The sequence below is a fragment of the Anneissia japonica genome, unplaced genomic scaffold (genome assembly GCF_011630105.1).
Source record: "Anneissia japonica isolate Jap-2015-1 unplaced genomic scaffold, ASM1163010v1 scaffold288208_len475333_cov186, whole genome shotgun sequence".
Classification (NCBI taxonomy): domain Eukaryota; kingdom Metazoa; phylum Echinodermata; class Crinoidea; order Comatulida; family Comatulidae; genus Anneissia; species Anneissia japonica.
The window spans coordinates 21061-37765 of record NW_022728199.1 but is presented as its reverse complement, the minus strand read 5'-3'; the positions used below and the strand labels follow the sequence as shown (position 1 = coordinate 37765).

The following is a 16705-nucleotide window of genomic DNA, read 5'->3' as shown; positions in this document are numbered from 1 at the left end:
TCAAACAGTCCTAAGAACGTTCAGAGTGCGCTACTTCACAGGGGGATTCGCCCCCTTGACCCCGCCGGGGTCATACGTAATTCGCATAACGGCTCCCCCCCTTTCAAAATCCTGGCTACGTCCCTGCTTGACGAATACAGTAACATTTTCTTGTAGGTACTATATTAAAAACAAATTAAATATTTAGGTCCCAAAATAAAGAACACGTCATGATATTCCTATTTACATATATGAATAACGGGTAAGTGTTACTTGAAAGAGGTAATTAATGAGATACACAATCAGTGGCGGCGCCAGGATTTCCCCGACGAAGGATCCAAGGTCCCCGACGGGGGTAGGGGCTGATGTCCCCGACGAGAAAAAAGTGGGCGTGGTTGGGCATCGCTAAAAACCTTTCGAAAGTGGTCCAGGGGACGTAACCCCCCTCCCCCACAACCGAAAATATGACAATTTAGGGGTTTTAAAGGCTTATTTAATCGATTTTAGAGTCTATGTACAAAATGCATATAATTTATTTTAATTTTTTTTCTCCCCGACGAATTGTGGTTTTCTCCCCCACCGGGGGGGGGGGGGAAGTAGCTGCAGCAACTTTATGGAACAGTTTGTGTTCCATAGGCGTCTAATCCAATGACCGGTGTAGTAATGTGAAGCGCTTGGCCTTGTTAGCATTAAGCGTTATATAAATACATAATTATTATTACATTAATAATTTGTACAAACATAACTCAATTTAACGTAACATATATTTCTCTTTTCATTCATGTACAGCTTATAAAGATATTGATAAATATTTAAGTTTGAAAGAGAGGCGAAAACCCCCCAAAAAACAAAAGTTTGTTAAGGCCTCCCTGAATCAAAAAGAAAAAAAAATCATTATATTATAGAGATATGCTGTTAAAAATTTACATAACTTACATAAAACAAAAACCGTTATAATAAATCAGTGATACACATTTTTTGTATTGGTTGGAAGTATATCTTCGCTACTTGTGTTACCGGTTAAAACATGATCAGATCACTGTATGATGATGTCTGCTTCTCCAGTGACTCCAATTAACTCAGTGGATGAGAAAGACATAATGATGTCCCGCTCACCCGTTTTTTGCTTAGCCACCAACTTCACTTCAATTTCCACGGTCTCATTAGCCTTTATAGTTCTGAAATTAGAAAATATCGTTGAAAACATCCAGAAAATCTCTAGTTTAAATCGAGATGCAAACAGCTGTATTCTAAATTAATTTAACTCGTTACATCATCAGCGATGATATGTCTATTAATAGCATGGTAAATGTTGCTAAAATTACAATCCATAGATCAACACGGCCTCTATTAGTGTACAAGGCAGAATATTCCCATAAAAATTAATTATTGAACACAATAAATAAACCCTTTCCGCAAACCCCCGCGAAACGGCAGCATAAACGTACCTAAACATACGTGCTTGTGTTACATGCGCGTTTTCCTAGTCCTGTCTTCATTGGTCAGTTGTTAAGTTTTAGAATAACACTCCGGAAAGGTCCAGACTATCAGCATTTGCATTTGTCAAAAACAAATAATGTGGCAAAGATAAGCCAAACCAGTCACTCGTCGCAAAAATCGATTTTGAGTTATTAATACAGTGTTAGAGAGTAATAATAGCTATAAAATGGTAAAAAAAAAATCATTCAAATCGGACATTTCCTTATGAAGTTACAAGCGTTTAATCACACAGATGTTTAAAGAACAATATATGAGAAATCAGCCTTTATGATTTCAGGCATTTCTCATGCAGAAACTATCTTTAAATTCTTAAAAAAGTGTTGTTTTAACATTGAAAATGGGGAAAATAACAGCATAGAATGATGTATAGATATATAAAGGTTAGTTTAGTGCAATAAAATAGATTTTTAAAAATTTGATATTCCAGCATGTTTTGGCCATTTTCTCTGTAGCACAATTAGCGATGAGTGACTGGTTTGGCTTGTCTTTGCCACTAATGTTGCATGCCCTTCATTATGACCACAGGCATGTCACATATTTTTGTAAATTTGAAATTTCATAGCTTGACTTAAGTAGATCAGATTACCAACCTGAACATTTCTCGTTTGTAGCCAGCAAGGGCTGAACCCTCGGTACTAAAGAAACACTTCTGTAATTTATATGGTAACGGGTTGGTGAACTCCGCCTTGGCATAAAATGTTGATCCATTGGGTACCGTTAATGGTACCTAAAATCAATAGAGTAATAAGATTTATCAGCTAACTTTTCAATTGAATTAACGATAATGATAATTAAACAACGACACTATGCATGATAATGAAAATGGTTTTGAGTAGACTGTATTGTCCCCATAGATAATCGAACCCAATGCGTTCCAATCATCATTTACTTCTAACATTACAATGTCTTTAGGCCCTATAGACAAAAAAAAAGTGTATTAACAGGAAAATCCAAGGAAACATACCGTATGTTACAATGTTACCTTGGATTGTACTACTAACTTTAAATAGACCTTTCGCTTAGCCCCGCCCCTGTAATAGTGTTGGTAAAGTCCCAAAGAAACGTAAATGTAAGTAAAGACGTGCGTTCGTGTGACAGCACGTGCGGTTGTTGGAAACGAGCATATTCCTGGCACTGTTCTGATTGGTCTGTTGTTAAGAGGTTGATTGACACGCCGGAAAGGTCAATTGTGATCCAACCAAAGGTATAGGATGTCATAAAATTGACATTTTACTGGATACACACCGTGATCTTAATGTTCGGTTTCTTCAGTTTAAAATCGTATCCTTTGATGATTGTTTGGTTAGTTTCTTTGACAACCACTGTGACGTCGAATCGAATGTTGGCTTGGTCAACAAGACCACGCAGGTAATCAGAGGCTAGCAGCTTCAGACGATATTCACTTTCTAGAGAATAAAAGATGTGACATGAGATAGCAAAATATTTTAATAGTATTTTAATCATCGACATTCTGGACATCTATTTACTAGGCTAATCTCTGTTTATCTTGAGATATAACATATCAAAAACATCCAATATTATCATCGTTCTTCTTATTTCTATTAAAAGATTGGAAATATTAAGTGGCGACTGCAAAAACGACTGGAGTACGTCCCAAAGAGTTTAAAATTTGCACATCGCACAGTAAATTCAGTAACCAAGAAGATTACCGGTAATAAACCTGTGGCAAAACGATACATTTCTAAAAGCCTTTTATGACTCTTCAGAATTGTGTGGATTTTATATGTAAGACTTAGGAAAACATTCTTGAATATGCAAATAACGGTTTGGAGTTATACAAAAGCAGAGTGATTGAAACAGAGTGTAAAATTGTTTTGGGTCAAAGCAGAAACTGAAAATATTATGTCTTAGGTTGAAAAATATTCACGGTAATCATCGGAGTAAGCCTTCACCAACACTATATGGATGTTAGGCCTGTCACAAAATTTTATGCGCATTTAGATAGGCTAGATTGGATATAACCATTTTTTAAAACAGATTGTTACAAGTCTGAAAATGTGAAGAGAGGGGTATTGAAATAAACCTAGACCGTGGCGCACCTACCTGCGAGAGGCTTTACATCTACGGCCTTTAGTTCGTATATCACTTCTTTTGCACGAACACCCGTGTAGTACACAGAGTTCCCTGCAATACTTAATACGCAATTTCGATCTTCTGAGCTTGTGTTGCGCACAAGTAGAACCAGTTCAAAGTCGTTACCAATCATAACGTCGTCTGGCAGAGTGCCTACAATCTCCACATCTTTCTTCTTCTCAACAACAAGTTTCTTGACTGAATCGATGTGTTTTTCGACAGTATATATAGCAAGCATTTCCTTAGTTGAACCTAGGATAAAAACTCAAGATTTAGTGACAACATTTTCAAACTTAACCTAAATCAGGATAAGTATTCGTCTATAGGCCAATATTATTGATAGTAAAATTGACCTGTCAGTAGGTGAAAATGTTGTAATTGCTGTACATTGCAACAATATTATAGATATCGAATTTAAAACGTTTAATAAATTTGTATTGTATTGTAATAATTTAGAATTGTATATTATAGTTTGTTAGGTAATTAATAATATTTATTTTTGACTGAATTTTCCAATATTAATTATTTTAACAATGTAATTAATTATAAGTATATTTTTGTAGTTTTTCTATATTATATTTTGTAGTTTGATTGTATAATGCTGGCTGTTTTATATTGTATTTTATCAATTTTTATGTAAAGCGCTTTGAACAGAACCCTGAAAATGCGCTATATAAATTATTATTATTATTATTATTATTATTATTATTATTATTATTATTATTATTATTATTATTAATATTATTATTAATATTATTATTAGTATTATTATTATTATTATTATTATTATTATTATTATTATTATTATTATTATTTCAGGCTACCTTCTGGTGCTTTGTATTGATCAGATATGATTTCTTTTTTCATCTTGCCAACTGCCTTTGTGACCGTCAACACGCCGACTGAATCGATATCAATGTCGATGGGAACTGGTGGCTGGTTAAATAAAATGATGATCGCAATGAAAATTTCTTTTAATTTCAGATATTTTATCCATATAGGCCTATACAAAAAAGGTTAAGTTAAACTGATATTGCAAAATTAATAACAATAGTTGTCCTAACGGAAAGATTGGGCATGTTATCTTCATAATAGAATGTGAGAGATTTCCGTATAGTAAATGCACTATATATAAATAATGGGTGGTCTATTAGATTATATGTTAAATAATGAATTATATATACAGTATAAAAAAATTGTGTTAAATAATAAATTTACACTTGGCGCCTCATACACATCTTGAGCAGTCTCCCTATGTTTGTCGACAAAGCTTTTTTTTTTTATCAGACACTGCTGAGTCAAAAATCGGAAAGTGTAGATAATATCTGTAAGAGAACAGGGGTGGATCTAGAGATGTCTAAATGGAGGGGGGGGGGGCAGAAGGTGGTCGCGAAAGTGGGTCCGATCGAGATAACAATACTCTAAGGGGGCGGCGAAATTTCTACTTTCTTGAACTTTTAAAGTAATGTTATCAATATACAATACTATTTTCTCTGACATACGGTACCTCATTTTCATCACTGGAAAACTTCCACTTGACTTTACATGCGTTGACCTCAGCAAAAACGAATTTGGTGTCGAATGAAAGTTGGACATGTCCCGCTTTCACTGCTGCTAATGGCGCCGGGCCCAATTGAAACACACCTTAAAGAAAATTAGAAGAAAAGTGAGCATTACCAAAACTGAATGGCATAATGTGCGTACTGCCACGACCAACACAGTTCCTGGGTTTTTTAATGTTGTGCTGGTAGCTATAAAGTTCCGGAAATCTATCAACCAGGTAGTTTATAAGGTTTAAAGTTCGTTTAGTCGTGGAATTAAAAGGTGTGAGCACTTAACCAGAGGAGGAACAACTACAATCACTTTAATACGGTACTTCACCAAGCGGCAAAGACGTCTATCATAACGTGCAACCGAAGCCGTACTCAAATTACAAATCTACTGTAAGCTTATCAAAGTGCAAAGGAGAATCATTAAAAAAAATTGCAATATTACCTTCACTTCTTTCTTGTGGTGTTGCGTCTACAGCCTGCCAGCCCCCATACCCAGGAGGTAAGTCAGGCCTCGCCATCCATGCGTCAGTCCAGCAATGGAAATTCCTGCAAAAATCACAGTGTTGCAACTGTAGGTCTCGCCAAGAATGCTTTTACTTGTGACGAATAAATGTAAATGGTGCTCAATGAGGTTTAATAGTTTATGACGAATGCAATGATTGTACGTATGCCTATGAGGTGATTGTAAACCTTTAGAACAAAAATATGGATATGTCCACTAAAGCTCTGGCCACACTATCAAATTTTGTGTGATAAATTTGTGTGATTTATTTATTTTTTTCAACAGTATTCTGTGAGGGTGGTCCACCATGTGTGGGACAATATCAGGGTGGACCCACTTTACGTGTAAATTCAAATTATATCCATTGTCCAATTTTACGTAAAAAAATATGGATAATCTGGAAATATTTTCTTAAAAATTGACCCATTTTACGCAAAATTTGAGAAATCTTGACCAATTTTCTTAACAGTTGATCCATTCTACACACACACGCAAAGAGAAATCTAGACCAATTTTTAAAATGTGGACCCATTCTTTGTGGACCTAATAGAAAAATTGTGTGGGACTCTCCCAACTTTCCCAATAGCTGGCTACGGCATTGGTTGTCCATCCAGCCAGAGCTGATCAATTGGGACCCTCAATCCATACAATTAAAGAAAACAAAGAAGGAAAGATGAAAAATAAACTAGATCTTTAACTTAACAAATTCATTTAATTAAAACAGAAAAATGTAAAATCAAAATACGTTATTATAAAATAATGATTTAAGGAAAATATAAAACAAAAATTAGCGTATTAAAGAAAGAGAAACAAATTGAAATTATAAGTTAATCTAGAGAACACAATAGACCACAGCAATAGAAAATATAAATTAAAACTAATAGACCTATAAGTAATAAAATCTTGAAATGAACATATTTACAATAGAAAAATCATTTACTGTACATATAAAACAAAGAAAAATCTACATTAAAAATAAGTAAATAAAATAAAAAATGTTGCAACAAAATGAAATGGACGCAGGTAAAAATTACACAAGATTAGATTAAAGATTTTGTCATATTACACCCAAATATGTGAATATCACAAAGTGTGATAGCGTGGACGAGCTCAGATGAGCATGTACAGTAACTGTTACGCAGATGCACTTAAGTACATATATGCAGTCTTACAAGCATAATGAATATCGACAAAGGATTTGACCGCAATGAGAAACACTAACTTACATAACCAGCACAACAAATTGCTTCAATAATTATATTTGCATGCTAATTAAATGAAATTAACTATATATTTCAATTTATTAGTGGTTGGTTACGAGTACAATATTTTTAATATAAAACATATAGGCTTTCGGCTTTAATGTAATGTGTGTGCTTTTCACATTCCATGTGAAAAATGAAGAGAAGTTATTGTACGCCCTAATAGAAATACACGCAGTGTTTTTTTATTTACCAGACACTGTCGTAGTCCAACCAATCCATGGGTTTGCCGTTACTATCAAAATGATAGTCCATAATGCAGTTTCCGTCAGTGTCATGCGCTGAGGCTGTGTTGCAGATGGATCGAGCTGGTATGCCAAGTGATCGCAGAGCTACATAAATATTAGCAAACAATAACAAGATATCACACGCTTTGACAAAATTACGTTACGTTTGATAAATTAATTGTCATTAATTAAGCATAAGAACCAGCTGATTACCAGTCACATGACAGATGAAAATTTGATCTAGTTTTAAAAAGCAATAGATATACCTGTCGTTAAAACATTGGCAAAGACCCAGCATTGAGCAAATTTTACTGGTTTCTTGGTCAAAGTATACTGTTTGAAAATGGCGGCGCTTCCTGTCCAAGCAGTAGGCTCCGTCCCGCCACTGTAGTCTCCACTCCAGTTGCCAACAAGTACACCGTTGTCATCATTACTATTGATCTATTAAAATCAAGATTCAGCATAAATAATATAGTTACATCCATGTAAAAATGCCAACACAGAAAATCATTATGTGCCTATATATGGTGATAATGTGATGTCATCATGACCATATTTAGGCATGTCACAGGTCAAATACAATTTGATAGTGGACAGGGCTTAATACACTTCATTGCACACTAACCAGGGTGTAGAAAGCAGAACCCTATCCTAACAGACAGTTGTTTTGTGGGTTACTTGAACGCATGTTGATAAACTTCGATTTGTGGTGATGTTATGGTTAGATACCGTATAATCAGGAAGTTGTTATTTAAATAACAACTCCCTGGTATAATAATGCCTACCAGAGCCGACAATACTCGGGATATTTCGACAGGGCTACCAAATGATCTTGGCTTAGCTCTTTTAGTTTTAAGAAGGTCGAAAATGCATCTAAGTACATATTCCTCAAACTGAAAGAAAAGCAAAATGATAATGAGCGATGTGCGGTAAATGAGGCAGATTAAGATAAACACATAAAATGAAAGTTAAATAACTAGATCATCTGTGTCAGGGTGGATCCAGCGGGGGGGGGGGGACATGAGGGCCCGTGCCCCCCTCATTGGTCAGTCAAGTAATAAAATAAAAAAGAGGAAAAAGGAAAAAGGGTGTGTACCCATGAGTTCAGTGGCGATCCAGCATTGGGGTGAAAGGAGAGCTCGATTATTTCCCACTTATTTACACAAACCATGGTGGGGCTGAGGTGGGCGTGGCGGCGAGAACATCATATGTGCCCCCACCCCCGTCAGAAATTTTCTGGATCCTCCCCTGTGTGTAGAGATTTTAAATGTAGTATCTCATATGCAAGTTTTATAATTGTTGTTAATAATCAAATTCATAAACGACAATTTATTTCTGTTGCCAATAATGTAATCTTATAATGATTACATGCAGATCATTTGTCACAGCCATTTGTGAAGTTTTCAGAAGTTTCCTTTTTCTTCATTGCTAATTTTGCATCTGATTTCCTGCACTCCTTCTCTTTCTTTTTCCTTTTTTTTTTACAAATAAAGTTTTCTATTTCTGTGTTATTTTCCCGTCTTTGACACATTGAGACTAAACATTTAGATTTTGAGTTTGGATTGGACCAATCACAAAAATGCAGTTGAGTGCACTAGAATAAAAATCAACTTTCCTATAATAACATGAATTTTAATTTAACAAATAACATGATGACTTTACCTGTCCCAAGTACCACCTAGCTCCAGACACACTCTTTCCTGATCCGTAAAAGTACATTCCTTGGTCGTTCAAAACGTATTCCTGCTTCTGGTCATCTTCAGGGAGGTAGACGTCATCATCTGTAACAATAGATATGATAAATCTATTTTCAACTTAAAATAGCAAGATATACGTGCTTGGTAGAGGTAAACATATGATTAACACAACAACAGCTCGACCTAGTATTACATCATCCTCAATAATACAGGATTTTGTCTTTTGCTTTATACTGTATTCTTCACCTGTATTATTTTCCCCTAGAACTCTCGTTTTTGGCACATTGAAACTAAATACTTAGATTTGGAGTTTGGATTGGAGTCCATTATTTGAAATACTCACCTTTACTCCAAGGATTAAATAATACGAATATTTCATCTTTCACATTCATCTTCTGCATCTGTCCATCTTCATCCGTTACCAGCAACGCCAATCTAAATCCTCCAACCAAACTATCAGATTTAACGTAAAGTTCAACGGAAACATTGGGGCCTGTGGCGTTTACGACGTGTGTACCCCAGTCGTCAAACGTCTCTGAAATTTTACCGGCAATGGGAGAAAGAATAGCTAGGGTTCCATCGGATATCTTGGGAGTTTCGCCTATAAAATATACATGTGAATGCAATGTTACAGATTTGAAAGCATACTATTCATTTTAACTATTGGCATGTTGTTGGTTCACGAAATCATAATGATAGGCGGCATATGCGTTAACGACGACGACGACGATGATCATAATAATGAGAATGTGATGGTGATGATGATGGTAATGATGATAATGATGATGACGATGATGATGACACTGATAATGATAATGTCGGCCATTTAGCATTTAACAAACAAGGGTCAACAAAGAGTTTTCAATATTCTCTTAACCAGTAATTTACATAGGCCTAACTTGCTTTTAAATTGTCATAAAACAGATGACTTTTTGATGTTTTCAAAAGTTCAACCAAATGGCATGCTGCATTTTAATATTGTATTGAGGGGCGGATCCAGGATTTGAAGGGGGGGGGGGCTCAAAATGTTTCCAAAAAAAACCCCAAAAGAAAAAAATACTAGTTGGCGGGAAATGAGCTTTCCATCCCGACCTTTGAGGTTTCAGGTGTCTTTTAATGACTTTTAAGTTCTTTAAAATTCAAGATTTTCACCTTCTTGAAAACGGTCAGGTAAATTTTCTCATTCTCATTACAGTAAATAGACCTATTATGTGTGTATACATACAGAAAAAAAATTAGTAGTTGCATACGTATTCTTTTTTTTTTCATGAATTTACTGTAAATTTATACGCAATTGATGTGCTTCTTGATGTGAATAAACTACCATTATGTATATATTATGCATGTAAACTTCAAGGTAGGTGTAAGTTTTATCATCACAAAAGTTGAGAAATCCTCCAGTAAGTGATAACAAGGAGTCGGTAAAATCAAAACAATCTATTAAAATCATCAAGGTCAGCAAAATAATTATACAGTAAGAATACATCTATTATGCAACAACAACACATCGTGTGTTAATAACATTTGATGTCGTTGATCTTACCCCATCTCAACTCGGCAGAGAGCTTGTGTTTTCCACCATCATAATCTCTATTCAATGTAATATCAACCTTGAACGGCTGGCCTCTACGTAGTACTAATTCTTTGTTTTCATACTGCTCTGTGCGATGACCGGTTTGGTTTGTGGAGTATTGCAAGTCATAAGACTGTATCTTCAAAGAATCGTCTGCACGAAAAATATTAATTGTCCCATCAAATAATTTTAGTAGAGTATACAATTTTACTGGTTGTGAATATTGAATTTAAAACTATACAAAAAACTATTTTGTTTTGCGTCAGGAAATTTCATAGGAGCGATGTTTTGCCCTACATGACGTAAACACATCGAAATTGCAGTACCCGCTGCTACTTTGGGATCGGGTCCAACATTAGCCACCAAGCGGAAGCTCAGTGGTCTACTGGTTATGAAAACAGGCTAGAATATTTGGATGTCGTAGGTTCGATTCACACCCAAATCACAAAGTATTCAGTACGATAACATGACAGGTAGGGCAGAACAATACTTCCATTGTAATATACTGTGTCATGAATTCCTACTTGACGTCTTTCAGAGCGGCAAAAATGACTGGGAATCCCTCTTTGACATATAAAATATAAACACAGTTCAAAGTGTTGTATAAACACAACTCTCAAATAAACTTTTATTTCGTGTAAACTCCAAGAAGAATCCGATCTTCAAATTTCAAAGATTTTCTTGTATGAGTATGGAAAAATGATGATCATGAAGTGACATTATTAGAGGTGGAACAGTTTGGGAATCATAATGGAAGGACTAATGCGATCGAGTCAGCCCGGCTCCCATCATGAGATGATGTGTGGGTATGAAAAAATTATAATGATACTATACTTACTTAGTCCTTCAACCGGTGTGTTGGGAGCCACAATCACTGAAGAAGAATACGTAAAATATATAGTAAATCTGATCATCATGATATTTTCTAAAGATATGTATGAAGTTCCTAAAAATTGAAATTTCCATTTGTGATTACTTTAATACAGTAATAAAATAAAGAACTCTGAGCCAATAATTTTGTTTATAACATCGCAAAAAAAGTAAGATACTGATGAAGAATATAGTAAAAACTGGATTATACAGACAGACATTCTTTATAAGTCATGAATTATGAGGAGGAAAGCGAAAAACCACATTGAAAAGTTCGAAGTTGTTGAAACTAAGGTCATATAAAAAAATTGATGGTGTACTCGGTAGTCAAAGAGGTTGTTCTTGTTTTGTTTTGTTTTTTTTGTTTTTGTTTTTTGTTTTTTAATGTAATGAAACCACCTCCTTAATACATGGTAAGTCTTCAAATTTAACATGGGGAAGCCTCATTTTAAGTTGACAGATCTTCCCGTGTAGAGTTTGATCAGGTGTGATATAGGAGGCCGTGAGTTAATAAGATGTGTATAAGAGACAGATATATATATACTTAGCCGGGCGGGAAGAACTGACTTTTTTTATGTAGGGAGGGGACGATCAATTACTTATTTTTTTACATGGCCTTATTATAGTCAAACCACGGGAATCTAATTGCAGGGTTGGGCATAAAAATCGGTCGGAGGGCCGCACCCAAATTTTGATGTTCCAGTGAGCTTCCAAAAACCTCCAAGCACTGCTTGCATCACCTTTATTCTCAGTTTTAATGTTATTTTTTACATATTATTGGTGTCGGGCCGTAAAAAACAAGGTGTTTTCTAGCCCATTTCGATGGCGGGCTGCAAACATAGGGTTTTTAATTCATTGTCTCTGGCGGCAAAAAAAAAAATCGCTGACGGGCCACACTTTGCCCACCACAATGCCATGTGTACAAAACAGCTAAAAATCCAGAGTATATAAAGACAGTAAAGTCACTATTTGTCCCTCAATTAAGCTGAAATATGGAATTATGTTGACATCGTCAGATGAAGACTTTGATGATTAGTATGTTGTTACAGTTTTATTTTTTTTTCAGACCGGTAGGTTCCGAATCCTTGACGTTACCCGACGTACCGTAATAGGTTAATACTAATTTTAGGCTTTGAAATAAACATAATTATATAGATGACGATGACATGAGATTGCCATTTAGCGAGGTACAATATTCTAAACACTCACCAAGTCCTACATATGGGGTCATATTTGGTTGTGGTATATACAGTATTAACTTTACATTTGAGAATCATGATCAGCTAAATATATCTAGAAGGGTATTATTCATAATGAAGATATTACATAATAAATAAGCAAATAATAAACACTGACTCAGCGAGTACTAAACATACCTGTAGATTTGAAGTGTGCGCTTCCCATCACTATTTGCTAAACGCAATCTGTAATAAAGTTATAACACAAAATATAGTTAGACAGGTGATCGTAGATCCTCCACACCCTACACTGCTAATGCAAGCTGGCTCTACTAACACTATACACATGCAGTACCAATATTAGGCTGATTGCTATCCACTTGAAAATAGATATAAAAAAACACATTCAGTCCTCGCTTCTCCCCAACATTTGGTATCTCCTTACCTCATAGTACCCCACTGGGGAATCCAGTCAACTCGCCCCCAGCATACTCGCCCAACACAAATTCGCCCATTAACAAAGCTCTCCCCCCACCCCAATAAACGACTTTATAGTTCCGAAGAACTAAGTCATTGATGATGATTAACGGGTTTTTTTTATATTATGTCGGTAAATTTATTTATTTATTTATTAGATCATTAAAAAAAACTTTAAGTTTATCAATTTAACATCGATCAATATGATTATCAATTTGATAATATCAAATAGATAATTATATTAATCGATGTTATATTGATATACTTATGTATTTGAACTACTGATGAAATATTAATGAATATAAATGGTGGTTCGACACAAAAGAGAAAAAAAAACCAAACAAAACGTCATAAATTTATTCCATCCTACATCATTGAAATTAATTTATATTCATTATTATATACGGTAATTTGTCGACAGAAACAATATGCCTATAAAAAAAAACGGTCTATCATTATGGCACTGACTTAAAAGAAATAGAAAATCACTTGTTAAAAGACGAGTATGTTAGTCGGCGAGTCTGTTAGGGTGACGACTTTGATAACTCATAATTAATAATTTTATTTAACTCAAATAAGAGACTGATATACCTATCAGAATAACATAACAATTCAATTATAAGTTTCATACTTAAATACAGTAATTACTGAAAATTAAAAAAATAATTAATTACTGTAATTAAAATACATAAAAAAATAATAACACAAAAAAGAAACAAGTAATAAATAAGTCATAAATAAGTAAAAACATTATGCAAGTTGCTTAGCATAAGTGGTCGAGCGCAGTTTTGAAAGAAGAGACGGATGATGATAAACGTGTAGCAATTGGAAGTCTATTCCAGATGATTGGAATATGGAGTTTGTAGGGGCGACTGTGTATAGAGGACGACTTGGTTAGGGGGCGACGTGGTTAGGGGGCGACTTTCAGGGGGCGACTTGACAAGGGGCGACTTCTTAACCTTAGTGATTCTTAGTGATATAGGAGGCCGTGAGTTAATACTCGTGGAGACTGCCTCCTCTCAAAGTTTCAATGTGTCGGCCATATGAAACATTGAAATGGTGAAGTGTTGTGTATGAGACTACATGTTGTAGTAAATTGTTCCATGGTTTGATTACTCTGTTGTCGAAGAAAGAGTCTCTGGACACCGTTTTATTTCGGATATTTTAAGAATTGCCACGTGTATGATGAAAAAAAATTTGCAATCACACGCTGTATTTTTATTCTCTTCATTCATTGGTATAGTTAAATACTGTCTGAGAGTGCGTTACAGTTTAAAATTTGGGAGTTAAAATTTATGATTGCAAGATTAATACCGAATGATGTCAGACCCTGAAAGAACATTCAGATACTATCAGAGTGCATTACAATATCAGTAGTGAATTTAGTCAACTGTTTATCAGTCAATGTCTACCAGATATTACTGACATGGAATGACAAATACCAAGTAAGTATACGGTACTGTACTCTCATCTTTCTGGACTGTCTTTTCTTTTCTTCCTTCTTTTTCTGGGGGATAACCCCTGTGCTCCCTGGATCCGTCCCCTGATGACGATTGATTGAATTATTGTTTGGTATTGCTTATTTATTTAGGATTATATTGGCAAAGCTTCATTGAACTTAGATCAATACATTCATGATTAAGCATCATGACTGCACCTGATGAAAATGAAACCAACATAGACTGTTGGTGAAATCATGACTTCTCTACTACGATTAAGCATGCAACCTATGCATGCTGATAAAATGCAAGTACACAAATGACGCCTTGAACACCTTTGGTGGAGATGTGCGCTTTATAAATCTTTATTATTATTATTATTATGACGATTTAAATGCATAGGCCTATTAGATAATACGTTACAGGCAAACAGTATTCAAATTAAAATGTCGGCGTGCAAAATATTATTTGATTAGGCTATGTTGTCAAATAGTCACAATGTTTTGACATTGACATTGTCTAATAATTAAATACAATCTTTTCAGTCTTCACAATTATTTCTAGTACCCAACACGGTCACTTTGATAGCGAAAATAGGGCTTAATTTGTAGAAGGGGCCTCAGACATTTTTCCACCCTGGGCCCCGTCGTTACGCCACTGAGCACCAGAAGTGCAGGTTTGAATCTCACGAATCACTTTATTTGTACACACGTTAATTGACGTCTGTAAAAAGTGTGCCTGAAAATTTGCCTTGAAACTTACCCTTTGAGCACAAAGAAAACAAGAGCCTGACAGATGGTGTCAGGCTTGGCCAGGAAGCTATCACCGGGATCTAGTAGCGGAAAATCATGTAGTAGAAGATTAAATTGAATGATTTTTTACAGTTAAGTTCTCTTATAGTACCTACGAGATGAACGAGCCTTACGAACGCATGTCAATGGATGACTGTTACCATGGGGCGTTTGTTGAACAACAAAAGTGTGTGCCGATATAATATCTCAATTGCTTTGCTTCAATGATTGCGGTGAAGCAGATCTGAAATGTATTCATGGTGTTACTATGATATGAAAGAAAATATTGACTTATCTCCACCGATACAGAAAAAAACCATGAGCAACATCAAACAAAAGCATGTTATGGATTGTAATTGTATTCAATAAATGTTCGCTGGAGTCTGTGATATCTCATGAACTCTCGTAAATTTTGAATTTAAATTTGATTATTCAATGTAATATGACGAAGCAATTTCTTGTACTGTATTTTTTGCTTTAGCTAGACCAAAAATACTTACAGGTATTGTTTTCTGTAAGTGTATTATGATATTGTGACAGTCCTGAACTAGTCCTGAAAGTTGTAGTGGACACCTTGTGTAGACTAAGCATGGAGTCAAAATTCTGACTATTTTCAGGACAAATGATCGTTTTATTTCATAGCTTTATAAGACGAAATTATGATATGAAGATCATTTATATGGGAATTTGTGGAACAGAATGTGCTCGCTAAATATAGTAGGCCTACATCCGGGTCAGAACCTGTAGAAACAGATGCTGCTATACCGGTATTATACTAAGTTTTTTTTTGTTTTTTTTTGTTTTTTGTTTTTTTATAGAAAAACCAGATTTCTGTGAGGGCCGGCCGAGGTTCTGATGCAGATATTTGTAAAATATTTGACCCGACACTATAATAGTAGCGAGGAAACAGGGAGATCGATGTTACGGCGGACCGTCAAGGCAATTGAGCAAGGTATGCAGTGCATACTCTAACTAAAACAAATAAAAAATATATAGTAGTACAGTTTCTCCGTTTTATTTAGCATTTCTTAGTCAGGATCTTCTATATACACCCTAATTTTTCGAGTGGAATGCTATTCATTGGAATAGCAAAGTTTTTCAATGTTTGGCCTACTTTGGTACCTAGGATAAGTCACAGCCGGGGCCTATCGCATCATACTTAGAATTGCCGCATTTCATAGCTGGTCTTCGATATCAGCCAATCACTTATTCAGTGAGTCAATGGAAGTCAGAGCATACCCTACAACGCTTAAATTTGCTATTGTGACAACCGTGTAGTGGCGTCAGAATAGCCAATTTAACACTGGAATGGAAGCAGTGCTTCCAAGAGTATGCGCTCTTCTCACAAATCGGGACCACCACTGCCGATCGGGTATTCTATCATAAGCCAAATCTGAATCGATTAAAGTTAAATATATTTACATACATATGACCGTTATAGAAGAAACTTTGAATTATTATTATTTGAATTGAAATTTGTTAAAATACAGGAATAAGAATTCTTTTGAAGAAGACAACTATGCCGGTATTAAAAATAACATGCATTGTATTTTGACTATACAT

The 16705-nt window shown here is 35.1% G+C and overlaps 1 protein-coding gene across 1 annotated transcript; it reads right to left on the bottom strand.

Annotated features, from left to right (window-relative positions):
- Nucleotides 1-1015: 1015 nt before the first annotated feature.
- On the bottom strand, nt 1016-15285 carry LOC117114040 (protein-glutamine gamma-glutamyltransferase K-like). Its single transcript, XM_033257572.1, has 16 exons — nt 15114-15285; nt 12634-12681; nt 11226-11261; nt 10355-10540; nt 9158-9412; nt 8780-8898; nt 7804-8010; nt 7384-7558; nt 7084-7222; nt 5569-5672; nt 5081-5217; nt 4398-4545; nt 3544-3825; nt 2725-2885; nt 2070-2206; nt 1016-1157 (listed from the first exon to the last, which is right to left on the bottom strand). Exons 2-16 carry the CDS (start codon nt 12659-12661, stop codon nt 1016-1018), a joined length of 2256 nt encoding a protein of 751 aa, XP_033113463.1. The 5' UTR covers nt 12662-12681; nt 15114-15285.
- Nucleotides 15286-16705: the final 1420 nt, after the last annotated feature.